A 27626-nucleotide genomic window follows, 5' to 3' on the forward strand; every position below is an offset into this window, starting at 1 on the left:
GCTCTTGCGTGTGCTGTTTAAAGCCTCCGACACGTGTTTAACACAGCACATAGCTTACATTTTATGGTTATGTCCTTATCTGTAAATGTCAGAAAGTCCTGCGAGTATTTCCATTTAGCATATTCTGACAAAAAGTATTGTTAAACTTCACTGAACGAGCGAAGGTGGGCGCATGCGCGTCAAACAGAGAGCGCAATAATTCTGACTAAAATATACATTTTGCTAGAAATTAAGTGTAGGTTTAAAAATATACATGTAAGACAAGTAATCATATTTATGACAGCAGTAACAGTAAAGGCACTATTGTTGGTATAGCACATTCATGTAATATAATAACTATTTTCAGATGAGTGAAAAAATGTGTGTTTCTCATACCTCGTATAAGTTAACATTCTGTGCTTTTGTTTTTGTTATCATTTTTAATGTAGTCGTTTTGATTTCTGCTTTAAAGGGGTGGTATAATGCCCTTTTAACAAGATGTAAAATAAATCTCTGATGTCCCCAGAGTGTGTATGTGAAGTTCTAGCTCAAAATACCCCACAGATATTTTTATATAGCATATTAAAATTGTCACTTTTTGAGATTGAGCAAAAACGCACCGTTTTGTATCTGTCCCTTTAAATGCAAATGAGTTGCTGCTAGTGGCACAGGGGGCGGAGCTTCAAGAGTGAAACTTCGAAAACTTTCAGCCTTTTATGTTCAAACCGAAGTCAGACAATAATGGAGAGACTCAAAGAAGAAGCTTCTACAACATGTAGAAGCAACAGGACATTCTGAATGGTTAACTGATGAATTTATGTAGCTTATGTGTAGTTATCTTCTAGTCATTGATTAGCATATTCTGCCATAATAATCTATAAATCGTGTTCCCGGGGGCGGGGTTTATGTCAATTATGTAAAAGCAATTTCTTTAAAAGCAAATATCTCCCTTTGCTTTGAACTTTGAGCGTTGTAACTTTGCAGATGTTGTTTATGCTCAAACAGCAACATTACACACTAACTAAAGTTAGAAAAGTGAAATCATAATCAACCACCCCTTTAACATAGTAAGCAATCAGTTGTTTTTAGGTTTAGAATGTAATGTTTTATAGGCTTATATTACAAGTTGTTTGGAGGACAGCATTGGGCAGGATGTTGAATAACATTGATTTAAGATTTTACATCTAATGAATCGATTAATCGCAAAAATAATCGACAGATTAATCGACAATCAAAATAATCGTTAGTTGCAGCCATGATAATAACTTTTTTTAAATGTTTTTTTTTTTTTTTTCAATTGAAAATGTGCTACTAAAGCAATAAAAAGGGGGAAAGAAGTGCGGCAGAAATAGGTGCGCACCGTGTGATTCATGTCAAGGCTATGAGTTGGGAGGGTACACCGATGTGGCAGCAAACAGAACATGAAGGGTTTGTTTAAAGGGCAAATGTGTGTGAGAGCGTGCGTGCGTGTATTTGTCACCTTATTATAGTTCCTGGCTGCCGATTCCTTATTCCCGGGTCTGAGTGCTTGCAGCTGTGCGTCTAATATATCCAATAGCTGCTCGATGAGTCTGACAGAGGAACTGACATCACCGGCGTGAATGCGGCCCTGCGTGTGGTTCACCAGCTCAGCAGCGATGTTTGCAGCATTCTCTCCGCTTTTTATCTACACAGTGAACACACACACACAGTCTGGTCTCTAAAGCTCAAACCCCTGCTGTGCGCTGTGGGGGTGTGAGCTGGGGGTTTCTGGGTTTATTCTGCTGAACGCACAGACAAAAGACAGCAAATCTTTAATGACTCTAAATCAAGCCATTACAAATAAAACAAAAAGGGGGAAAAAACGAAAGCGTGAAACGTGATAAAATTACTCACTTGATTTGAAAGCAGAAACATATGTCTGCAATTGCCCTGAAGCAAATGTGTCACTTAACATTTAGTAAAAGAAAACTAACATACACCATTGTGTTTTTGAAGGTACTTGAAGGTACATCAAAGTGCACTACTGTATTACCATTAAAAAAAACACACGCTGTTAGCATAGTACTGTGCACAGAAAAAAAGAATCACCTTAATTTAATGTGAATGTTTTAATTAATTGTGAATCTTTGAAGAATGCAATTTATTTACTAAAGCCTTTTGCAGTTGACAGTCCTTAATCATATTCTGTAAACAAAGAGTTCAGTAATTTACAATAGTGACAACACCATTATAAAATCTGCATTATGTGTTTGCTAATAAGTGCAGGACAATAATAGATCTGAAATTGCTACTTTAATAACGCAAAAAAACGGGTTAAATTGTCGCCATCCACGCTTATAGTCTGATATGTCAAAATGTTTGTCTCCATGTTTCATCACTGTATTCTGTACACACACAACACTATACTGTACATTTGGGAAAAAAATATGTATTTTAGTGTTTTAGTAATTATCTATATACTATTACATTTTGAATAAGATTTGTATTTAATATATTAATTATATTTTACATTTTTGTTGATTTTTTAAGCACTTTTGTCAATGTTGTTAGTTTCTTTTTATATTCATATTTAAATTGTATTAATTTTTATAATTTCTTTTTTAGTTTATATTTATTTCCAGTTAGTCATTTTAGTGTATAAACTTCCATTTATTTCATTTAGCATGGTATAATGCTATGCTAATTATGTTACACGCACATGTTACATGGCAACATTTCTAACATTTCTAATCTGATCTGAGACTGTGTTGTGAATCTGTCACAGTGTTATTGAGTCTGCTATTGAAGTACAGTAGACCATTAGACCTGAGAACAAAGCTGCAGTAAAGAGCAAACCATCCGTTAAATAGCTGGAGCTAATATCATATGCAGTCTTAAAGTGACAGAAGTCCATTTAATTTTACGGATCAAAGAAAGAGTGACTAATAAACAAAATTACATCCGTTTTTGGTGCAGTAATTTTTTACTAATATGTAGAAGTAGACAATGGGGAAAAAATGGCAAAAAAAAAGAAGTTATATGATGCCTTTAAAATAAAAACGGCAAGTTTTGTAATATGTGAAAAGCAGAACAAACAGTCCTTGATGTGTAAGTGCAGTGTGACTTTCACCTGAGATGCTTTTAAACTCTCTTTTAGAACTAGATAGAATAGAGAGATTTTGTTCCAAATCATGTCAAAAGAATGACCCTGTGTGTGGTAATGTGAGCTGGGGCCGGAATGATAATAGCTGAGGTAGCGGACAGAGCAGAACAGGGAATGGGGGTGTCGGAGCAAGCTTTAACTTTTTTGTGGTCTCACCTTCTGGGCCACCTGGTTGACCCACGGCGAGGTGCAGTTACTTAGATCAGGGCCGCGAGGGTTCCACAGCACAGGAGAGGATAGACACTGGAAAGAGGCAATGCCTGAAAACACAAAACCAGATGTTAGGAGGGAGTCTTTTTATTATAGGTTGTGCTGCGTCTGTTTAGATTAGAGAATTAAAGTGTATGCGCGTTGTTCACACGCTACATAATGGCCAAGCATGCGCCCTTAAAATAGCATATGACTAACGCGTATAGTTGTTTTTGGCGGCCTGTTTTAATTTTAGTTTTAGTCTAGTCTTTGTGTCAAGCTGTCATTTTAGTTGTTATTAGTTTTAGTCACATTCATACTCTTTTTAGTCTAGTCTAGTTTTAGTCGACGAAAAGTCTGAGCATTTTAGTCTAGTTTTAGTCGACGAAAACTAATGACATTTAGTCTAATTTTAGTCAATGAAAATAGTATTTTAGTCTCTTTTTAGTAATGCAATGCAGTTCTATTTTACCCAGTCAATATAGTGTAAGTAGACTAGCCTTCGTAGTAATGTAGACGAAACAAATTTTGTTTTAGCCAAACTCATTTCAAACAATGTTATCTTATTATATTGTTACCTTATAGACTAGACACGGAAAACGCTCTGATTTGAATTTACAACATAGGCCCTATTTATTTTACAAAGAATATAGCCTGTCCCTTGCACTAACTCACCGCCGCGGCATCTTCTAAATGAGGGGTCGGGAACCTTTTTTTGACCAAAGAGCCATTTTTTTTTTTTTTTTTTTTTTTTTTTTGGTTAATGCACTTTCCAAAAGAGCCACAGTAAAAAAGAGAATAATATTATTATTAAAGACGTGCTTTTTCTCATTAAAATTAAACAGTAGGCTAATAATTAGGTCCATAGACAACTAAAAACAAACAAATATTCAGCAAACAATAAATAAGTTGCAAAATAGAATTAATTGGGCATGGCTTTCACTGTGAGGTTGAGTTACCAACTGATGACTTTTGAGCATAATTCCTCTTCGAGAGAGAGAGAGAGAGAGAGAGAGAGAGAGAGAGAGAGAGAGAGAGAGAGAGAGAGAGAGAGAATGCACATGCAGTAGCTACTTACATGATACTCGACTTGGCATTTTTTAAAATATATTTCTGTGTTTATTTGGCCGTTTAGGCGCGCAACCGAAGACAGGCTACTATGCGTGTGTGCGTGTTGCGCTTGAAGCGCGCGCAGCTTCCTATCAGTAGAATTCAGTTCTCTTTCGCGACTTATCGGGCTTTTAATATTTATTTTCAATATAAAAAGCACATCCTGCTATTTTCTTTCTCATTCATTCATGTTTTGTTATTAATAACATTCAACAGTATGTATCGTAAACTGAGCTGCGACACGTTATAGGACATAATTGTCTCTGCGGCAAAAGTGAAAGTAGCTATTACCAGCGGTTGAAATGTTTCGAAGTGTCTCTTTCGCCGCTGTTCTAAAAGTTTTTTTTTTTTTTTGCCATTACCTTAAGCAAGCTGCAGCTGCTCGAATCCCAGTGCAAGGAGACTAACATTTGTCTCGTTTTGGTCAATGAAAATGAGGAGACATTTTAGCATAGTTTTTATTTTGTAAACCACTTTTAGTCTCGTTTTTATTCGTCAACAATATTGCATTATACATTTTTATAGTCATCGTCACATGACCAGCATTTACGTCTCGTCTCGTTTTCGTCACGTGATAAAGGTTTGTTGACGACGATATTTAGTCATAATTTTCGTTGACGAAAGCAACACTACTAACGCGCAACGTCTTTAGACTGGGTTTTTCCTGGTCAGTGGCAGAATTGTTTTTTGAAACTGCAAAATATCACCAGGGAACGTTTGCGCCAGAACACGCCTCCTCTTTTCGCTGAACCGCCCCCGCGAACGCAAGTTCATTCACTAATTTACCGACGTGCGTCTGTGGAGGGAAAAGTCCGCTGTGCGCGGGTGCAAAATAGGAATGATACATGCGTCGGTGTACAAAGTCAATTGCGCTGGGTGCAAGATAGGGCCCTATATGTATACAAATATATAAGGCCCTATTTTAACGATCCAAGCGCATGGTCTAAAGCGCATGGCGCAAGCGCATTTAGGCCGTGTCCGAATCAACTTTTGCTAGTTTAACGACGGGAAAAATGGTCGGCGCATGGTCTAAAAGGGTCATCCCTATTCTCTTAATGAGTAATGGGTGTGTTTTGGGCGTAAAGTGAAATAAACCAATCAGAGACTCACCTCCCAGTCCCTTTAAAAGCCAGTTGCGCTCGCCTCATGGCGGACTCGCTATTTACATGGTGAAATTAGCAGGCGGAAAGACTGAACGCTTCTCTATCGAGGAAACGGATCTGCTCGTGTGTGAGGTAAAAGTGGACCATCTATGGGACAAGCCGGATTCCACCATATCTTTATGTACACAATATTAATCTTTTACATTGTAATCCGTTTATTTTTTATATTTGGCATGTTTGTGTGCTGCTGTGTGTGTAATAAGCAGAGTGTACTGTACGTGTTTTGTGGACTCGCCTATAGGCACATATTACTAACGTGCCCTTTAAATAACAAAGAAAATAATGCCTCAAAAAAGCAACGCGCCAACAATGCGCCTGAACACACCGTGTTTTCGTGGCGCAGGACGTGTAAAAAATAACTGCGCCAGGCTGAAACTAGCAAAAAACACTTGCGTCGCGCCTGGCACCGCATTGCGCCAGGTGTATGATGTGGCCCATACGATATATATAATATAAATCTTTAGTTACCTCGGAAAGTAAGAAAGAGCGAGAGTGCTACTCAGAGCTTCACTGTGAAACCTTGCACGAAAAAAACACTTTTTTTTCCTGTGGAAATGAGCTTGCTGACACATGAACGCCATCGCAAACTCTTGCACACACTTGTGTAAGATCACACACACCAAGCACAGCCATCCCATCAGCACCTCTGAATGCTGAGAAAACACCTTGAGGGAGACACCTTCTACCACTCCTCATTTTCAGTTAAGTTGGGCTGTTTAGTTAGCCGAGTTCACAGAGAGGACAACATGCTGCGATCAAACAAACGGCAGGCCTTTACAGCAACCACAACACAAAAAAAGCTCAAAAGAAGAGAGGGAGGAAGAGAAAAGAGAGAGAGGAAAAGCTATGGAGGAGTGAAGCAGCACTACAGCAGCCACAGCAAGATCAGAGACACCGGGAGTTTTCCTTCCCCCTCTCTCTCTCTCTCTCTCTCTCACTCTCAGCTGCTGTCTGCTTTTCTCTCCTCTCCACTCCTTCATCCACTATAGATTGGCTTTGAAGGATCTGCCAGGATTCACCAATTAAAGCCGCTGCTAATTTAACTTGTCTGTCATTTCAGTGATGGGGAAAAAAAGGTGACAGAAGAAAGACAGCATTCTGTCTGTGGTTAGGAGAGAGAGAGATGCTAACAGAGGAAGGAGACGCTTTTCTCCCATGACAAGAAAGAGGCATTTGATGAAGCGGTTGTATGGAGAAGGAGGAGGAGGGGGGGATAGGGTTGTGTTGTCGTCTGTACTCTGTCTAGCGGCTCATTTTTTAATTCGGCAGTTTCGCAGGGACAACCCTTGCTGAGTTTGAAGATCACTCTTTCATTTGCAAGGGACTGCCTTTTATCTATGACTCCCAAGAGGACCTGCCAGCTGGAGAGAGTATTGAGATGAGGAGGAAAAGGAAGCAGGCTCTCCATACAAAGAAATGGGCGTGTACACATGGATGTGTACATAAACTGTGACATATACAATAGGCCAGTAGACCAAACAAAATAAACACTTCTCTGAAAAGCTGTCTCCACAAACATTGCGTGACCTTTATGTCATAAACATCATGCGCCCTTCCTTCCTGTAAAGCTGTGATTCTTGCTGACATTACATCATGTTGTAATCAAGTGCAACACGCTAAAACATCAAACAGCACTGAGACATTCTGCTGTATTGTTTTTACCCTGGTAGATATCCGTGCAACTATCAGTGGGTGTGACCATTTTTTTATAGAATTTCCAGCAAAAATTACTATATTGTTATATATACGTTTATAATGATGTAAAATAACTCATACCTTGAGGATTTTAGTCGAAACTCATCCCTTGTGTCAAGCAATACATCTTATTTCTTCTATGGCAATATGAGTCTATGTTATTATCAGTTGAAATGAAGTGACAAAGTCACAACTGGCAAGAACAAGGACTCAGATTGCCATTGAAGAGATAAGTGATGTCGCATTGGATTGTCCCACCCACAGCAACAAGTATTTGGTCAAAAAACCTGCTCCACTTAGCTGTTTATCTATAGATGTATATTATATATGTTCTGATGGGCAGTGATTTTGGGTTACACTTGATGGTCAGCTTTAGACATTATACTAACTGTAAGTAACTTGCCAACTACAAGTCAACTCACTCTCATTAGAGTATTAGTAGATTGTAGACTGTTTGGTTGGGGTTAGGTTTCAGGTAAGTAGAATAAGTTAACATGTAGCTGAAAAGTTACTTATAGTTCGTAGAATGTCTATTGAGGATCGTCAAAATAAAGTGTTAGCAGATATTAAAGGAGAACTCCGGTCAATTTTAACATTGAGCTCAATTTTTGGTAAATTTGGAGTGCTGTCAATACAGAGAAAAACGACAAAAATCGGTGTTGCCTACACTGTGTTATCCTCTTTTTAAAATGTACACCCTATTGACTTGAATGGGGCAAGTTTTAAACCTGCTTGTATCCTCTTAACATCCTTGATGGGTCATTACAAGTGCCCAGCCATGTTGAGTGATTCCTTGAACACGGTGAATCTGACTGCATTAGATGTGAAAGATATTAATAAAAATTATGTTAATTCAACAAGCACACATACCTGTATTTACTTCCTGTTTTTGGTCGAAGTCCACAGTAGTCGACTGTCGAGTTCACGCAGTTATCATAGGTAACTAAAATCATTTTTTTTACAAATATCCATCAGGGCTGATATTCTCAAAACACCACACGGCACCGTCTTCGGCTGACAGCTGACAGTCTGAGTCTCCACTGTTGCTTAGTTACCTATGATCACGCGCGTGAACTCGTCAATCGACTACTGTGGACTTCGACCGAAAACAGGAAGTAAATACAGGTATGTGCGCTTGTTGAATTAATCAATTCACTCAACATGGCTGGGCACTTGTAATTACACATCAAGGATGTTAAGAGGATAAAAGCAGGTTTAAAACTTGCCCCATTCAAGTCAATAGGGTGCAAATTTTAAAAAGAGGATAACACGGTGTAGGCATTCACCGATTTTTGTCGTTGTTCTCTGTATTGACAGCACTCCAAATTTACTACAAATTGAGCTCAATGTTAAAATAGACCGAGTTCTCCTTTAAGCAGGCAGTCTACTAATACTCTAATGAGAGTTAGGTGACATGTAGTTGCAAAGAAACTTGTAGATAGTAGAATGTGTAAAGTGGACCATCCAAATAATGTTACCTGATTTTGTGGCTACATCCAGCATTTTCGCAGACAATTTTCAATCATGCAAAACTACAGTAGTCACATGACACCTGGTTAGGACACCCCAACACATTCCACCACGAGACACTTTCACACATGAAGCCTGGTAAACTTCATCATCACATCAGCATTAAAATGCAAATAAACTTGATGTCATTTACCCGGGTAGAACATAATTAGAGAATTGTAATTTTGATGTGCTATTTGTGTCCGGTATTGACAGGATTAACAACCGGAGCATCATAACCTTGTACATGCTCAAATTATTTACTTTATGGCTTTGTTCACGCTCACCATTGAAACAACTCCACCACTTATGTAAATACTTCTCATTCTAAGAAATCCCTAGACTTGTATTTCCCAAAATGTCCTGTTCACATATGCCGTCTAACTGAAAAAGCCATTCATTTTATGGAAAGGGCTGCATTTGTGAAAGCATCGACACTTATAATCTCTCAATAAACAGTCACTATCATCTATTACTCACCCAGTGATCCTTTAGGGCACGGTCTGTCTACGGTCTCCCCCCTCTGGGTGGCGGGCCACTGCACCCCTCGGGATACTCTGGCTTCGCATACTTGGAGCTCAGGGCCCTGGGGTGGGACGCGCAAGGGTCTGCGTGTCACCGGTACAGTGGCGGTAATAGGTCGCAGATCTGGCGCCTTGTTGATGGCCCCTATCGGGTGAGCGGTGGGGGGAAGAGGCCGTATGGTTGAGGGGATGGAGCTGGAAGTTACGGGTCTTGCTGCGGTGGTGGTGCTGCTGCTCATCTGGGTGGTGACGAGAGGACCTGAGAGCAAGAGAGAACGACAGACAGGAATGCAAAGAAAATGTAAACTTAGGCAACAAGAGAGTAAAAGGCAGAGAAGCAGATTGCGAACACCTACAGAGTCAGCGAGAATGTCGGCAGATGTTTGATGAAGATGAAAAAAGAAGACAAAATAGACGAAAAGAAATCCTAAACGTTTGATGTGTCTTGCAAAAGGAATATGAGAAAGGTGGTAAGAATATAACTAAAGCAGCAGGAGCATTTGCTAGTCTTTAATGCATGACTATATGTTCACACAGTCCCCCTGAGAGCTGGATAGCGTGAAATACAGGAGGAGAACGAGTGATAGAGGGAGAGAGATAGAGAAAGAAAGACAGACAGACAGAGAATGTTCATGGCAAGAAGATGAGAATGAATAATTGATTAGAAATCTTTTTCTGATCTGACAAAACGCTAATGACCACAGCTAATTAAACCATAAAGACAATGTATTGAAGACACAGAGGGGAACACTAACAGAACGTTGACACTTAACAGATCAAACTGTCTGTTAGCCTCTGCCTCCCGCTGATCTCGCTCTTTCTCTGTCACTTACCAGCAGTGGGATCCGGTGGCCCGAACTCTAGGGGGTAGCGCACAACATTGTAGTTATTCCAGACGTAAAGTTGATTGTCTCTTGGGTTGTAGTCCACAGAGGACACATACTGGTAGGGGTTGGGGAAGGGAATGTGGACGGACTCTTCCCGGGCTCGATTGGTGTTGTACGCGTACAGCACCAGATCTCCACCCGCTTCACTGTCATCATCCTGATAAACAGAGCGCACGGCATACAAAACACCACACGCCATGAAGGCATTGGATGCCAGTCGCTTATCGAAGCTGGTATCCCAGGTTCCTTCGAAGCGTAGGGTGTAAGGGTTAACCTAAAAGACAGTGAAAAGGAAAGGATTCAGATTTTAATTGTGTTTGTTGGATACAACAAAACAATTTGATTACTCCGCAGTTCTGTAAAATGGAAGATGGCTACAATGTAACTGAAATTTTGATCTCAGCTGAAATCCAATATCTTAAATTGGACTGTTCAGTGACACTGACCTGACTGACCACCAATCGTCCATTGTTGGCCTCGGTAGCGTAGATGACCCATAGACCGTTTTCATCCACTGCTAGGTCAATATCAGACTTGCCCCCCCAGCGGTACGGTGAGGTGTCATGATAGTTGGCATTATTGACTATGGCTTCTCCACTCTTGATACGTGTGCGCAAGTCGTATTTCACAATATTGCGTGTACGTTCCTTATTGTAAAAAACAGCACCATCATACACGACAAAGCCTGTTCCATCCACACGATTTGGCAGCCTGTGGGAGAAGAGTGCGTTATTTGAGACGACTTGCCATACATGAAAAACTCTGTAACTTCTGACATGTTTTATACACATGATCTGAAAGCAGGAGTTTACATTCTTATATACTTGTCAAGGAATATGCTAAACTGAAATGTAATCAATATATAATGTAAAATCAAGAAGAAACTCAAGAACCCTTCTAAAGAACCCAAGAACTCTAAACAACAAAAGCATTTTGCTGAACGTAAGGTTTAAAACAAATCATTATTTTGTAGACTGTACACAGGGATGGTTAATGGTTGTAGACCCAAGCTGTTGTCCTCACTCACTTGTAGGTGGTTGTGGCTCGATTCTGCTTGAAGTCTTCCCATGAAGCATACTCGTACAACATGTCTGTGCGGTACGGAGTCCAGGGCATGACGTAAAGACGGTCACCAGACTGCAGGGGATCCTTACACCATGCCCCCGACTGATGCTCCGCCTCCTGCAGCACACTTGCTGCCTGCACCCTTAATAGAGTCCCAGGACATACAAAGACTGGAGATGTGGAATAGAGAGAGAGAGAGGGCAGAAGTGAGAGAGAAAGGGAGAGAAAGAGAGGGAGAGATGAAATAACAAGGAGGGGACAGCAAGAATTCACAGAATGATGGTGTGATAGGATTAAAAAGAGGAGAAATTTGATGGGAAGACAAATGGAGAAATGGAGGATAAAGGAAGAAGGGGAGTTGGTGTGAGGCCATGAGGGACGATAATATGAGAGAGAATGAGGCAGCAAGAAAGATGAAGAGAGAAATGGGAGAGAGGACATGAGATAAATGACCATTCTTCTAATGAAAGAGTGTTAATGTTCATTAGTCAAGTATCTGCACACTGGACTAAAGGCTGGTGAGGGGAGATGACACAATCCTGGCTGCTTGTGCTCATATATTGCTGGGAATCATTTTTTTAAACCCTGCCCCACTTCATCTTCCCTGTTGGAAAATCACCAGCTTGTGATGGTAACTGATTTTACATTGTTTCAAGATTGACCAATCATTTGTGGTCATTAATCGGTCTAAATTGGAATAGACGGTTTGTTAGCTGGACGTCTGACTGGTGTACCTGGTTTCAAGCCTCTAGACCATCTTTGTCAAACTGGTCAGAGCTGGTAAACCACATAGGAATTGCAGTAAGTCTGTTGGCCTGTTCCACCAGGAGGGAAACCAGGTTCTGATGCTAACTGATTTCAAATCGGTCAATGGTCATTAGCTGGTCCAAGCTGGTCTAGATTGTTTAGCGCAGTGTTTTCCAACCATAATCCTGGATTATCCAGAACAGTACACATTTTGGATGTCACCTTTATCTAACACCATTTCAGTTCTACCAGAAAGACTAGGGATAATTAATACTGTGACAATGAACATTTATTTAAGAGCTCAGCAAACAATCAAGTTCTTTGGCGTAGGCCCCGTCCGTAGCTCGCATTCTGAGGGGGGGGTGGGGGTGGGGGGGGGGTGTTAAGGTCCCGACTTGGTGGTGGTTGGGGAGGACGGAGGTGGTTGAAGCGACAGCATCTGCGAACTCAGACAAGTGTAAGTACCACACTTTTATGCGGGCTATTAGGATATGATTGTATAGATGAGAAGGTAATAAGTGACGTGAACGATTGAGTCTTCCTGGCAGAACTTGCGCTAGGCTTCATGTCTTGGAGTCACTACCAATAACTGAGTTGAATCAGGTGTTTTGGACTAGAGAGTCAACATGTGCAGTGTTTAGGGGTAGCCCATGACCAGACTTGGAAAACAGTGATTCATCAGATGCACCATCACCGAATGGACCTGGTTTAAACTCGGTAGACCATCTTGAACAAGGAAGTTAGACCTAATAGATCACTTAATCCAGCAACAAATCAGTCTGTCCACCTTCAACTGGTATGTCACTAAATTTCCAGCAGGGTTTTCTTACATCAATAGCCCAATTGGTTGCCCAATCGCAGTCTCCCTTTAAATATAATATATATGTGAACACATGGGCTGTTGGGTAATATTGCACTGGGAAGTCCACACCAGTGCAAGGAGGCTCTGCAAAAATAAGCACTGAGGGTACCTAGCAGTCTTAAAGGGACCACGCATTGTGACCCTTTTGAAACCTAAAATGACCAATGGAATACTCTATTATCTATAGAAAACTAATGTAACCCACATTAAGGCTTACATTTGAGACTGAGCCTCTGTATAAAGTTGGTATTTGCTCTGACACAAAGGACTGCTGTAATGTCAAAATATATATTTTTTGTATTTAATGTTGAATAAGGACAAATGTTGGGATGCCAGTCATGTACAAAAACAACTGCAGTGCTCAACTTTTATGTGCTCGGAGTACTTGATCAAGACACACACACGCATACACACACCAATCTGTATCCATGTATCTCTGTACTCTGAACAAGGTTGTTCACCTGGGATTGGTGTGAATTAGCTGGCTGACGCAGTTTCTCACTCTCAGACTGAGAGGGCATTGGACCTGAGAGAATATATCTACTGCTTGGGGGTGTGGGGAAAGGGAGCTGGGGGTGTCTATGGAAAAAGAAAGCAGACATCATCAGTACTGTGATGTCACAAGGGAGAGCTGTGAGCATGTATGGATGGTGAGGACATCTCAAGGGGGAGGAGGGAGGGGGGATAAGCTAGTGGGGTTTTCCTGCCATAGGCTATGTGTGTCCCAGACAGCCAGTACTTACTGTTGCTACACAATCACACACATATACACCAATAATGAGAAACTGAAAGACAAACTGAAAGGATTTTTGTAATTAGTAAATTATATACATGAACACAGAAACAGACATTCATGCACACCACATTACAGATAATTGTTATAATTTGGACAGTAGCTATAGAAATACATCCAGGTTAAGATTTATATTTTTTTAACCTATCAAGTGCAGTCTTCATCCTGAAGGAGCAGTAAAAAATCCCATAACCATAATGTAGAAGAAATAAGCACTAGCTCTTCTTAGCAATGCCCTGCTAAGAAAATGAGTATAGCTTCACCATGTTGGTGCTAATCTCACCAAGCTTCATAACTAACTTGACCAGTATTACTGTCTTGCTCAGTCAGATTAACCAGAAAAATCATGTTGTACGAATAGTTTCACCACCTGGTAAACTGCATGGCTATGGTCCAAGCTAGTCAAGGTAGTTTAGATTGGGTTTCTCAACCCTGTTCCTGAAGTCACATCAACAGTACACATTTTGTCACATTAGCCAAAGGCCCTGTTTACACGAGAACGCTCGCGGGTGAAAACGTAAAAATATTTTATCAGATGTGCCTTTCGTTTCCAGTCTAAAGGGTAAAAACGCAAAAGTCTACTAGGGAGAGAAGTAGAAGGAAGGTTGTACGCAGGCGCGCGGACTTGGTGTTGTTGTGTGGACTGCCACATAGCCGCCTGGAGTGCATACTACATCAAATTTCACACACTTTTGCATCACCATATGCACGCAGATTTCCCCCCCATAAAAAAAAAGTGATAACGCAACGGCACTTTTGCGTTTTCTCTTCAGATCGTTTCCGTGTAAACATAGCCCATGTCTAATCTGACCCATCCATTTCAGGTCTTGGAGTTTATAAGAAGCTGATGAGTTGAATCAGGTGTGGTTAATTAGGAAGAGTTCGAAAACATGTGCTGTTGGTGTGCCTCCAGGAACAGGGTTGGGGAACACTGGTTTAGATAGTCAGAGAACCTGCTTTTGCTCTGGTAGACCATCTTGGTCAAGATGATAAACAGCCTTTAACCTTAAAGTGCTAAAGTTGGATTTTGTAGCATGATAGTTGGTTTCATAGACTGATCACCGTAAGATGGTATGACCTTTTTTTCTAGCAGGGTTTTCCTAAGTTAATGTCTGAAGATGGCATTAACTTGAACAAAAAATTCTGTCAAACTGGGCAAATATTAGAATGCAAGCCGTGTACGAAAGACACTTGCAACTTTCACACGTGCTGGTGATCACAGCAGCCTAGCTTACACAATCTTGGTCAATCAAGTTTACCAGAAAGATCATAATCCATTATCCTGCTTCACCAACAGTTCTTGGTTATCTGTTCAACTTATCCTCACAATATGCCAGACCTAACCAGCATAAAGCAGCTTGTGTTAAGCAGCAAAATTCCACTTTTTCTCTACAGGACCAATACAGTGAAATTTAAACCACCTCTGTCTGAAAATTTCTCGTCAAAATACAAAGACAATCCTATTACATACACCAGTATTTAGACTACTTATACCAAAATGCCAATTTAAAAGAATAACCATGAAGAGGAGCAAACAAATCAGAATCTCTGAACTAAAGCATATTAATAGACTCATCTAAGAGCAGGGAGGCAGTGCCTTCCTGAGAGGAGCGGCAACACACTATATTGACCTGTTCTATATGGGTGACCCATAAAACAAAGAACGAGTACCCTCAGTTTCAACGGAAATTGGGACAAATGCAACATCAGACACACACAAGCACACACTTTCCCCAAACAGTCATTGAACAGAACAGGCTAAGAATGGTCGTTCCTATATAGACAGTGAGTCAGAGTTTATGGAGGAAGTAATATTTGAGCATGGCACATCGGGTTGAAAACTCCACACCGTGTCACAGGGTTAAAGCTTTCTTTATGCAGTATTAATGCCAGGGGCTGTAATCTAGGTTACACAGAGAAAAGCTCCCGGAGGCCTGTCCAAGTGTCTGCTCAACTACATGGAGGGCGATACAAGCAACTCACCCACACACACACACACACACACCCTGCAACGACTACAGCTGCTGTGCTGTCAACGTTCAAGCGATTGCTATCCACAAACAGCTCAGCATGCTCTAATTTAAGATAAAGGCTTTGGCACTCTCTTTCTAGATGCCTTTCTAGACTAGAGCTTCTTTATTTCCTTTATTAGGGATGTAACAAAGGGCTTATTATGGTGAATATGATAATTACAGAGGCTCGAGATAGGAACGAGTGTGTATGTGTGGGACTTTTCAGTCCACAGAAACACACACACTCCCACACACAGTGTGACCTGAGAGAATTCATTAAACCCGACCTGTGCTCTCTGGCAGCTCAGTTCCCTACTGTATACAGAGCTCTGGCTCGCTCTCTCTCTTAAACAAGAATTTTAACACAATCCTATACCAAACTATTGGAAAAATGACCAACATACAGTGTGCAATTATCCTTGTCAATCTACACTAGGCTGAGGTCACTTTACTCCGCTCTCACCTCGATGTCTTGTGGTGTTCACTGCAAAACCAATGTCCTGGTAAGTCACACTTACCTAGGACTGAAACCAATTCCCTACTGTTTAAACCCTGAGTAAGAAGAGAATTAGCACCTCCATCTCTATAAAACACTAAAAGACCCAAGCTGGCTGGGCTTCTGTGTGCTCTCGTTCATAGTGCTAGAGTTTTTTTTAGATTTTTACCTATAGACAGAACTATTATAACAATTATAGTTGTTTTCATAGTCACCTTTACTGTTCCCTTTATCCACCCTTAGGACAGAAAGAAATATCACAATTTTCATCTAAATTTTGTCTCCTAGTCCAGTGGTTCTCAACTGGTTTGACCATGGGACCCTCATTTTCCCATGGTCATTAAAGGATTAGTTCACTTTCAAAAATGTTTTGCTGATAATTTACTCACCCCGATGTCATCCAAGATGTCCATGTCTTTCTTTCTTCAGTCGAAAAGAAATTTAGTTTTTTAAGGAAAACATTCCAGGATTTTTCTACACAGAATGGACTTAAATGAAAAAGCCTGGAATGTTTTCCTCAAAAACCTTAATTTCTTTTCGACTGAAGAAAGAAAGACATGGATATCTTGGATGACATCAGGGTGAGTAAATTATCAGCAAATTTCTTTTTTGAAAGTGAACTAATCCTTTAAGCCAGGGATAGGCAACTCCAGTCCTGGAGGGCCACTGTCCTGCAGAGTTTAGCTCCAACCCTAATGAAACACACCTGAACTAGGCAATCAATGTTTTCAGGATTACTAGAATAGATACAGGCAGGTGAGTTGTTATCAGGGCTGAAGCTAAACTCTGCAGGACAGTGGCCCTCCAGGACCGGAGTTGCCTATCCCTGATTTAAGCCGTGACACAATTTTTTAAATTTATCTAATTCCTACTTCCTAAAGCGTGCCACTTTACTTAACATACACTTAAACAGTAAGAATAAGACTAACACGGATGAATAAACAGTATAAGGTAAGGCTATTAAGTAGGCCAAACAGTCCCAAACTTTGTTAATACCATAAAGTTAGTAAATTGGTATGAGCCACTAAAGTCATTTAAAAACATACAAAATAATACAAAGTGAAAATAAAGTGGTATTTTGGGAAAGCGAATAAAATGAACATCATACCCACATGCAAATCCTTCCTAGCTTACACAAGAAGTACCAGTTACATTGAAGCTACAATAAGTAATTTTTTTCGCCACTAGGGGTCGCTAACCTCTTATAACAACAAAGTTGTAAATTGATGACGTAGTGAATAAGCGGAATTATGGAACTTGTCGTCATGCCGATGGATCTAATAATGTTTATGGTAAATAATGTTTATGGATAAGTGACTACATTCATGTTTTTTAACATGACTGTGGTATGAAGCAGGTCGCGATTGCTAATTAGAGACAGATATCAGCGTCACACGCAAGTCCCGCGGATATAAAGGAATGAGGACATTTCGTTCTACCGAATTACCAGCAAAAGCTGAAATACTACTAATATGTGTCAGGTTATGTAACAAAAATAAAATAAAATTGTGAGGTAACGCAGCGCTGTTTCACTTGGTCTACACCGATACCACTTTTTTTCAGACCAAGTACAAGTACAAGTACTTACATTACTTGCTTAGTAAGTACATTAAGCACATTAAGTACTTACTTGCCGATACCAAGTACCGATATGATTACTTAATAATACCATACAGTTCTTCTTACAATGTTTTATTTTCATCAGATGATTTTTACTTTCTGACTGTAACAAAGTAATTACAACTTGTATAATCAAATTGCTTGTGTTAAAGGAGCTATTTCTCACCCCTCCTCTTGAAACTGTAGTCAGTTTGCTCTACTTTTATCATCATCGCTTATCTTAAAATATTTCCAAATGGCTGACATTACTCCTCCGACTATCTGCTCAACTGACGAGACGTTAGGCTAATGTCTCATTGCCATAAGGGGCCGTTCACATATCGCATTTTTTGCACGTGCAAATTCGCTATTTCAAATGTAGGCGTGCAGCAGCGCGCTCATAATAGAAGCAAAACGGTCGCGCTGAGCATGCGGTGCGGCGCGCTTGTTTTTCCAGGCCTATGTTCATGGTTGCATAGCAACGACAGACGCCACGAGAGCATAAGCCCTTGTGGAAAGAAGGAAAAAGCGCTGCGGCCACGCTTCCCACGCGTTTTAGAAGCGATATGGGAACGGCCCCTTAAAGCGGTATCGGGTGCGGTTGTATAGGGGTAGTATTATGAGTATGTGAGCACAGTATCGGACCGACACCAGAGTAATGTCGGTATCGGTGCATCCCTAAGACTACACTATTACACTAAACTGCATTGAGATTGTTGAAAGTTATAATGTTATTCTATGTGTTAGTTTGTTGGCTGTAAGAGACTAGCAGTAAGCTAGATCAACATTAGAATAACATACTGATCATATTCTAACATTTTATCATGTTGAGCTTTATAACATGGATTCGTTTTATGTCTAAAAAAAGTACATGCAAGAGCTAGAGTACATGAGTACATCTAAGAGAGTACATGCTTGACTCTGTCAAGTCGAAGTTTGTCGCGGACGTGGAGCTCTCGGCATCTCGAAAACGCCACACCGATATTGATCCTCGTTTTATTTCTCCTTTTGTCCCAAAGTCTTTTGCTTGGCATGGTCCATAATGTTTGAACGAAACAACAACAGCGTGCCGCTAGACGTTACGCTGTTGTCCACGTCTGTCTTGCTATGGCAGTACAAGCGTAAACCAGGGATAACGCGGATATTGACAATTGTCATTGACATGAGGCACGTGACGGGCACTATATACAATTTTAAATTGCGAATTTCTTTGAATTTACAAATTCTTGGAAACATTTAAGATAATGTAAGTACACAAGTAACACTGTGCAAATGTTTTTGGGATATTTTGATACAAAATTCATACATTTTGTACCTTTAATAATTGGTACTTTTTGGTAATTTCATGACTTACTAATTGACAACGTAAGTATGTTGTTGCATGCTTGTATTTTCTTTTGCTCTTTATACGTATATGTGGTGAAGTGATATACAGCGAGCGCAATTGAAGAGTGCACTACAAGCACAGTTAAACATCTGACAGGACAGGAAAGTACATTTTTAATGAAATGCGACTTTAGTTTAGTAACAAGTTACGAAAATGACATTAGAATAATGACACTGACAAATAGCCTGAAAACATCTAATCTGACTGCAGATGCTGAATCAGGACAACATGTTTTTTCTCAGGAACTCTTTCCTTAAAATGCATCTGACAGAAAAGTCAACCGAAAAAAAAAAACATTTAAAGGCACAGTTCAGTTACTCCAAAAAAGAAAAAGAAGAGTCAACAGCTGCCACGCATGTCTTTCAAAATAAAAGTCTCAATTCAGAACAAACATTTAGAATTACATTGTATTGCTGTTGTTGTTTCTTTGACTGCACACTTTCCACGATCCACTCAAAACGTCTTGCGACCCACCAGTTTAGAAACACAGTCCTAGAAAGTATATAGATGAAATGGAGACATCTGTTTAGGGATTGGACTTTTTCACTTGGACAAAAGACCTCAGAAATCGCACGTGTCCATAGCTTATACAGTTCAGACATCTCAATAATGTCTCAAACTGTGCTCAGATACCAAAATAAAATATGAATTTAAACATTTCTGATCCAATATCTGAATATTTATCCACATTCATTTAAATTATTTTATACTGATACTGTTAATGAGCAATTGTCTCATTTATGTCTGTTATTCTAAGAAACCTTGGAAATGAAATTGATACATAACTGAAAACTTAATCATAAAGTGAAAATTATATTAGTTCCAGGAGATATTTTGAAAAATACCAAACAGTTTTGGCGACCATTGATTTCCAATTTATGTTACACAGAAGAACGTCGTACAGTTTTGGAATGTCATGAGGGTGCGTTTGGGTGAACTATCCCTAACAAGTCCCTCAGAAACATGACCTCTCATAAGTAAAACTTTCTTATGTCAGCAAAATCTGATATAGCAATCAGATATGAACTCAATATCAACTCATCAAATGTTTCTCAACACCTCCTCTTAGACATGTTAATACAAATCAAAGAACACAATTAAAGTCTCCCGAGGCATGAAAGAGCATCCTTTGAGCAGTACAATTTTCCTCTGGTAAGACAGCAAAGTCTGCGATCAAGACTCAGATATGTGATCTCAATAATTCTTCTAAGACTAAAATATCTGAGCTTTCCACATTAGATCTAAATAGATCTGAACTCTTACTGTGCGTCAATAATTTCCTCAAATGTTCTTTCTTAATTTAAGAGAAACACCTGAGGCAAAGTTGATACTTTATTGACGCATTACTTAAAAGTCACCTCAGCACTCTGATACATTAATTATTTAACTTGCTTAGGCCTATTCATAATATTTATAGACAATATTTGAGTCTAAAAAAAATGAGAGTGAAAATCATCTCCAAGGCACAATCTAAAAAAAAAAAGTACAATACTACATCCACTACTGCGTGTAGTCAGGTGTGTGCGTGTGTGTGAGATTCAGGCCTTCCCGCAGTGGCGTCTAACTGTCTGGCCTCACTGCTGAGAACATGCTGCTTAATTGAATCCTACACCTGTTACTGGCAGGTACAAAAGTGCTGCCAACAGGGGGCAGAGCTCTGTGTGGCACTGGGCATCCCCTTCAAATCTGAATGGGTTGCTGTGCGCTTATTTTCTACGTCAGCAGTGATGCGTTAAGAATGTGGATGAGCATCAGTGTGTGTTTTTAAGAGAGAGAGACAGATGTAGACAGAGAGGTAGGTGTAAAACTGCCGTTTTGTGCATCTGAATGTGAGCGAGAAAGAGAGAAAGACAGTTAAAGGTTGTAAGAAGTGTTGCTGTGTGCTTGGAAGCAGAGAGAGGGATGGAAAAAGGCGAAGGGTCAAAGGTTATTCCTGTGAAATGAGAATTAGGATTGAGTTAATTCGGTAAAGGCTAGAAGGGCTCCCAGATTGTGTCCTGGACAGCAAGAGGTTAGCAGCAAGACAGAAAACATGTGCTACGTTTATTCCACGTACATGTACACGCAAACACAGATAGAGGCCAAAACATACACACACCTCAATAACATCCACATCCTTCAAAAACACGCACGCACACACACACAGGCTTACTGTATAAAGCCCATCTATATGTCAGTTTTAATTAAATTTGAATGCCTGTACAATCGTCAACACAATGCCAGGACACAAATGTCGGTATACTAAGCTAATTATATTTTCTACCGGCTAACCCTCTATAAATCTCTAAACGAACCCTCACAGAAAACTGAAAAATTTACAAATGTTTGTAGAATTACGGGGACAGTTGGGATGTCCTTGTTATGTAGGGTTTGCGTTCTGTCCCCGGAGTCTGTTCTCACAGCAGCGCTGTCAGTCCAGAACAGTCTATCTGTATCTGAATTACATCACATTACACACTCATTGAAATTCGTGACCACCTGCGTACGCTTTGGCTCTTTAGCTTTAACAATGCACATGCACAAGTGCACACAGACGATCTCCTATCTCCCTTACTACCCAGCCGAGTGGCTGCCCAGCTTGTGAGACAATGTGTGTGCGTGGATTATACTTGATATGTTGGCAGGTATTAAAGGGATAGTTCACCCAAAAATCTAAATTCTGAGATCATTTACGTTGAAACCAGTGGTTATCCTAGACTAAAAGTTAAACTCTTAAAACTCATTTTCGGTTACTGAAATAAATAAATTAGTGCCGGGCAACGATTAATCGCAATTAATCGCATCCAAAATAAAAGTTTGTGTTTACATGATATATCTGTGTGTACTGTGTATTTTGTATATATAAATATACACGTGCATGTATATATTTAATACAAATGTGTTATTTACATATAAAATATATATTTGAATAAATAATATAAATTATGTATAAACATATATACAGTATATACATGCAAACCTTTCTTAAATATATACATGCATATGTGTGTATTTATATATACAAAATAATTATCCACAGTACACACACATATATCACGTAAACACAAACTTTTATTTTGGATGCGATGAATCGCAATTAAACGTTGCTCAGCACAAAAATAAATAAATGCAAAACCGGGAACAAAAAAGAAGATGTTTAGCAGAATGTCCAGGCTGCTTTTTCCATACAATTAAAGTGAATGAGGTCCAATGGAAAGCCGTGGTCACCTTTGAGTTTCTTATGGAGAAGAGAAGCTTGGAGATTCTGCAAGATAACTTCTTTTTATTTTTACCTGAACTATCCCTTAAACACTAGCCAAGAGGAGAGAAAAAAGTGTGTGTGTGTGTGTGTGTGTGTGTGTGCGCGCGTGTGTGTGTGTGTGTGTGTGTGTGTGTGTGTGTGTGTGTGTGTGTGTGTGTGTCTCAAACAAAGACAAACCCTGAGCACAACAGCATCGAGGCACTTCCCATGACTCCATAATCAGACAATTAATCGATCCTTAAACCAACGAGTGTTAATAAACAAAGACGGGGCGGGTGGGTGGTCAAGACAATGTTGTTAATGAAAATAATTGTTAACTGTTAATGAAATAGATAGAGGATAGAGAAAATAATTAGCAGCAGAGCGAGAGGACAGATAAAGCGGCGGAAGAAGGGATAGAGGGGGGGCCGGCTGTCCGCTGTGGCATGATTGCAGGTAAGAACAATCTGAAATGTAGGGCAGAACTCTCACAACAACACTCGCCAACAGCACCATGGGGAGGAAACAAAATGGAGGGCCGACATCGAAGATGTGTAAACTGATGTCAGCGTCAGCGGATTGAAAGATTCACACTGAGGTGCAGGTCTCAGAACAAGTTTAGTACTCATTCCCACAAAAACAGAGACAGAACAGGGTGCACAAACACTCACACATGTGTTTATGAATGGTGCAGCCAGGAGAATTCACATGTAAAGGGCCAAAAAAAATATGGGCAGGAAGTAACAGATTTGCTCAGTCCAAACCCTAGGTGAGCTACCTATCTAGACAACATTTGTACGCATACGTTTTGTGACACTTCTATCATTTTGGCTGTGTAAATTGCAGATGTAAATACCAGAATCCATTGCAATGAGCTTTAGGAAAATTCCAAAGAAATGTCAATTGGGTCCTCCTGATAACCCTGTCAGGGTTTATTTTGTGATAACGACTGGCGAACTGTGTGTTATTCAGCGTATTACACTTAACAAATACATCAATAAATGGACTTGAATATTGACTGCAAAGTGCTACGAGAGACAAAACTTGCACAGCTATGTAGGAAATCAGTTGCGTAAGTCAATTATTCAGATTAGCATAATTGCATAAAAATAGTTAACCACAGAATATCACAATGAGTAACCCAGAGAACTGAGTAATAAATACAGTTAAAGAACTGAAAAGTATTTAAAAGACTGTATTTTATGTTCACTGGAGTATTCAGTCATTAGCTTAGCATAAATGCTAACGGTAAACTTTGTAGGTCTGTGAAAGTCTCAAGTGATATTTGCATAAATATGTGTGAGGGAGTGTTAATGTGCAACCACACTGGACTTCATGTTAATTTCCATTCATATCCATGCATATGTGGGTGAGTTGGAATGTAAACTAAAGTTCAAGTTTAGTGAACTCTGATCAGCTAATTCGTATAACAGAAACGCATTTAACCAACAGAGGTTCCAAAGTCATAAATTGACCTCTTGGCTCAAAACACAGAATACAAACTTAAAATTTTTATGGTAATGTGAACGTGGAAAAGATTTTTTACATTTTGAATTTAATATTGTTTGCGATTTATAAATGAATAAAGAATCCCTGGAGCATGGCATTACACCCTGTTGGCCGCATTCATTGAGGAGTCCAAAATAATTTAGCATACTTAAAAAGCTTTTAGCCTATGTTTGTTAGCGGACTCAAATGTTCAAAAGTTTGGGGTGGGTAGGATTTTTTTAAAGGGTTAGCGTATGCGTATGCATATGGTGACGCAAAAGTGTGTGAAATTTGATGTAGTATGCACTCCAGGCGGCTAGGTGGCAATGTGAAGCACTGCCACACAACAACACCAAGTCCGCGCGCCTGCGTACAACCTTCCTTCTACTTCTCTCCCTAGTAGACTTTTGCGTTTTTACCCTTTAGACTGGAACGCGACAGTGGGGCATTTTTAAGATTTCCACTCTGGAGGGTGGTTTCACTTTTTTGCGTTTTTAAGCCCCCAAAACGCCGTCGCCGTGTAAACGAAAGGCACATCTGATAAAATATTTTTACGTTTTCACCCGTGAGCGTTCTCGTGTAAACAGGGCCTAAATTAGGGGATCATTTTTTTATTTTTGGGTGAACTAACCCTTTACAGTACCTATGAGGGCAATGTCTGTCCTGGAGTGCCGATGTCCTGCAGAGACTAGCTCCAACTCACCTGCCTGTAACCTTAGCAGAGATGGTCTTATTATTGTAAGATAGTGGCTTTACCATTGGAGAAAGCGTAACGGCTACCTTGCATCACATGTGCCTTGATAACCAATCACATTACGGCCTCGACGTCATTGAATTTCGTTCGGAGTTGTACGACAGTCAATCACTGTTTGCGGAAACCATAGAAATGAATGAAAAGTGCCGTAAACTGAATCATACCTGTCGCACAATTGTCTTTGACTTCTCTTATAAAACAGACTTTATTTAAGACCAAACATGTTGAAGATTAGCTGACGGGCTGTCGATTCCAAATGATAAGCCATTTTCCCACAAAAGCAATTTATTCAGGCTCTCCTACATTGACATTCATTAAAAAAAAAAAAAGGCTCTTGTCTCATTCCTTCCCGCGACGTTAACAGGGGTTACACTTTTTTTTTTGGCTAAGGTTGCAGGCTTGCCTTCATGTGGCTTTGGCCTTAATAATCCTAGAGACGTTGATTAGCTTGTTTAGGTGTTTTTGATTAGGGTTGGAGCAAAACTCTGCAGGACAGCAGCACTCCAGGACCGACGTTTCCCATCCTAGATATATACCCACCTAATACCACCTGCAATTGACTTACAATAGCAAGCAGCAAATCAAGTTCAAGACTGTGATGTACTACTACAGTTGCTGCCTATGTGGAGACCTTAGCAGTTACAAGACACCTCACTAGGGTTTGGAACAAATCGTTCAAATCGTATAGCCAGCTGTAGATGATATGGGGCTGAATTATGCCTGGTTCAAGCTCGGTTCAAGTCTTGTAAAAGTTTGAAACTGAGTCCTCAGGAGACTGGCAAGAGGATCAAGTACAGCAGCCCTGAATCTCCGTGATTGGCTGGCTGAACTGAATCAGGCTGTGAGGTGATTGGCACCACAGAGAGATGACGCGTGAGTGGAACCAGCTCTGCCTAACAAAGCAGCCATCTTACAGAGACGCCAACTGTCGCCATACCCTCCCCTTTGGACACGTACGGACACACCACGGGGAGGGAGCGACTGCTACAGACGCCACTGAGCAGCGTCCAAGAGCAGACAACAAAACAGAAGGGATTAAAAAGAAGAATGACGCCACTGGCAGACAACAAATTAGAGAGGAGGGAGTGTCTGAGGTAGGCTCAGAAAACCTGTGGCTGCTTGTGATGAACACATGAGAATTTGGAAGGATATCAACCGAGAGGAGAGGAACCAGAATACAGATGAAAAAAGAGAGAGAACGTGACATGGCGAAAAAGAGAAAGCTTGTAAAGAGAGACATTGAAGCACCTGGAAATGGGAGAGAGAATTTGGCAGGGGGTCGGGCAGTTACCAGCTCTACAAATCGTTACTCTAATCCAAAATAGCACAGACAAAACATAGGGGTTATCCTGAAGGAAGGAAGGAAGACATAAAAAAAAACAAAAAAAGGGTCTGGAAGAAAAAAAACAAAAAGGTCTCAAACTGTATGGAGGAGTCGCTTTGGATCTGGAAGGACAGATACAAAATTAATCGCAAACAATAGAGGAATGAATAAATGATGGTGCATGAGAGAGGGTGGAATTGCACAGATGGGTGCGCGTGTCGGCTGAGGATATGGGTTTAGTGGGAGAAATGACTTCCTGTCCAACAGAAAAGTAGAACGGAGAAACGCTCGACGTAAAGTGGCTTGTGCGAGTGCGCGCGAGAGAGAAAGAATAGAGCGCGTGCACGCGTACATGTGCCGCATTTAGGAGAGCGTGTTTCCCTTGGGGTAGAAGTGATCAGATTAAAGGATGGTTATTAATTTCTCAAATAGACTTAATTGGAACTTTTAGCAGGACAGCTGGTGGAGTTCTGCTGCTTTTCCTCAAGTGAGAGTTGCGTGCGTGCGCGTTCGATATGCATGCATGAGGTCTTCTGTGCACAGGGATTAGTGCGTGTATGCAGGACCGTACATATGATGGCGCGTGTCTGTGTTATCTGAAACAAGAACCAAATCTGGAAGGAGGTTCGGTTATAAGCCAGAGAAAAGAAAGAGAGAAAACAATAGAGAGAGAGAAAGAGAGAAGGAGGGATATAAACATCAAACATGAGCACTACACAAGGTGCTGGGTTAGGAGAAGGGGATGAGGGAAGGAAAGGAAACGGAAGAGGAAGGGGAGGAGGAGGAGGAGGAGGGCGGGCGGAGCGAGCTGTGGTTTTTATGTTCATTGTGGTCTTTACCTTTTTGGTCCACTTCTATTCAAGCATCGGAAAAAAGAGAGAGAAGACAGGGAGAGCAAAAGAAAGAGCGAAAGAGAGAGAGAGAGTGAAGATAATGAAAGAAAAACAGGTGCAGGAAAAAAGAGAAAATTGAGATTAAATAAAAGGCTATCCTTTCTCAAATCATGGCATTCTGTCAGTGTGATGTAGTCTCTTTACAGAGAGGATGACTCGAGTGAGTAATGAGAGGGGAGAATGGCCTCAACTGCTTTCACAAAGTTTTGTGAAACCCCTTACATTCTTCCTGTCACATGACACACGTACACTTCCCCCAGTCACACGGACCCCGCCCCCCCTTCGCTTCCCCTCCATTGCCCCCTCTCCCCTCCATCCGTCTGTCTTTCCTCTATCCGCACTTCTGCATCTTTGGGCTGCTGTGAGAGAGAACATGAGGTATGTTCGAAATGGCATAGTACTCATACTAGCTTTGCAGTATGCAGTATGTACACTGTGCGGAGTATGCACATTTACGCTTGAAGTACCTAGATTTTGCCAAAGTGTGTGCAACAGAGCACATTGTGTGCTATAATGTATTCCATAATGCAAAGAACTGGACTTCCATTTTTAGGCCCAAAAAGTGCAATGCACAAGTATGTGAATGCTTGCAACTGCTTCCTGTACGCATATTATATTTAATTTGTCACACATTGCAAAATAATTTATTTATAATGCAACAAAAGTTCTTAACACTGCCACAAGTTTGTGTTATAATGAGCATTTGTAGGTCAAACATGTACAATGAACTAGTATGTGAATGCAAATGCTTCTAGTATGCAAGTTCTATTTCATTTGTCACACATTGCGAAATGTCTCAAGCTATA

The 27626-nt window shown here is 40.4% G+C and overlaps 1 protein-coding gene across 1 annotated transcript in view; it reads right to left on the reverse strand.

The window, feature by feature from the left end:
* The window catches only part of adgrl1a (adhesion G protein-coupled receptor L1a), a 189380-nt gene that overhangs the window by 36067 nt on the left and 125687 nt on the right, over window positions 1-27626 (reverse strand). Inside the window, exons 5-10 of the mRNA XM_079605207.1 lie at window positions 11208-11415; window positions 10627-10891; window positions 10127-10454; window positions 9250-9552; window positions 3260-3363; window positions 1460-1645 (exon numbers count right to left, since the gene is read on the reverse strand). Of these exons, the coding sequence (XP_079461333.1) occupies window positions 1460-1645; window positions 3260-3363; window positions 9250-9552; window positions 10127-10454; window positions 10627-10891; window positions 11208-11415 (1394 nt within the window). The remainder of the gene's footprint in view (window positions 1-1459; window positions 1646-3259; window positions 3364-9249; window positions 9553-10126; window positions 10455-10626; window positions 10892-11207; window positions 11416-27626) is intronic.

Source organism: Phoxinus phoxinus, assembly GCF_949152265.1.
Source record: "Phoxinus phoxinus genome assembly, chromosome: 1".
In the NCBI taxonomy this organism is placed as follows: Eukaryota; Metazoa; Chordata; class Actinopteri; order Cypriniformes; family Leuciscidae; genus Phoxinus; species Phoxinus phoxinus.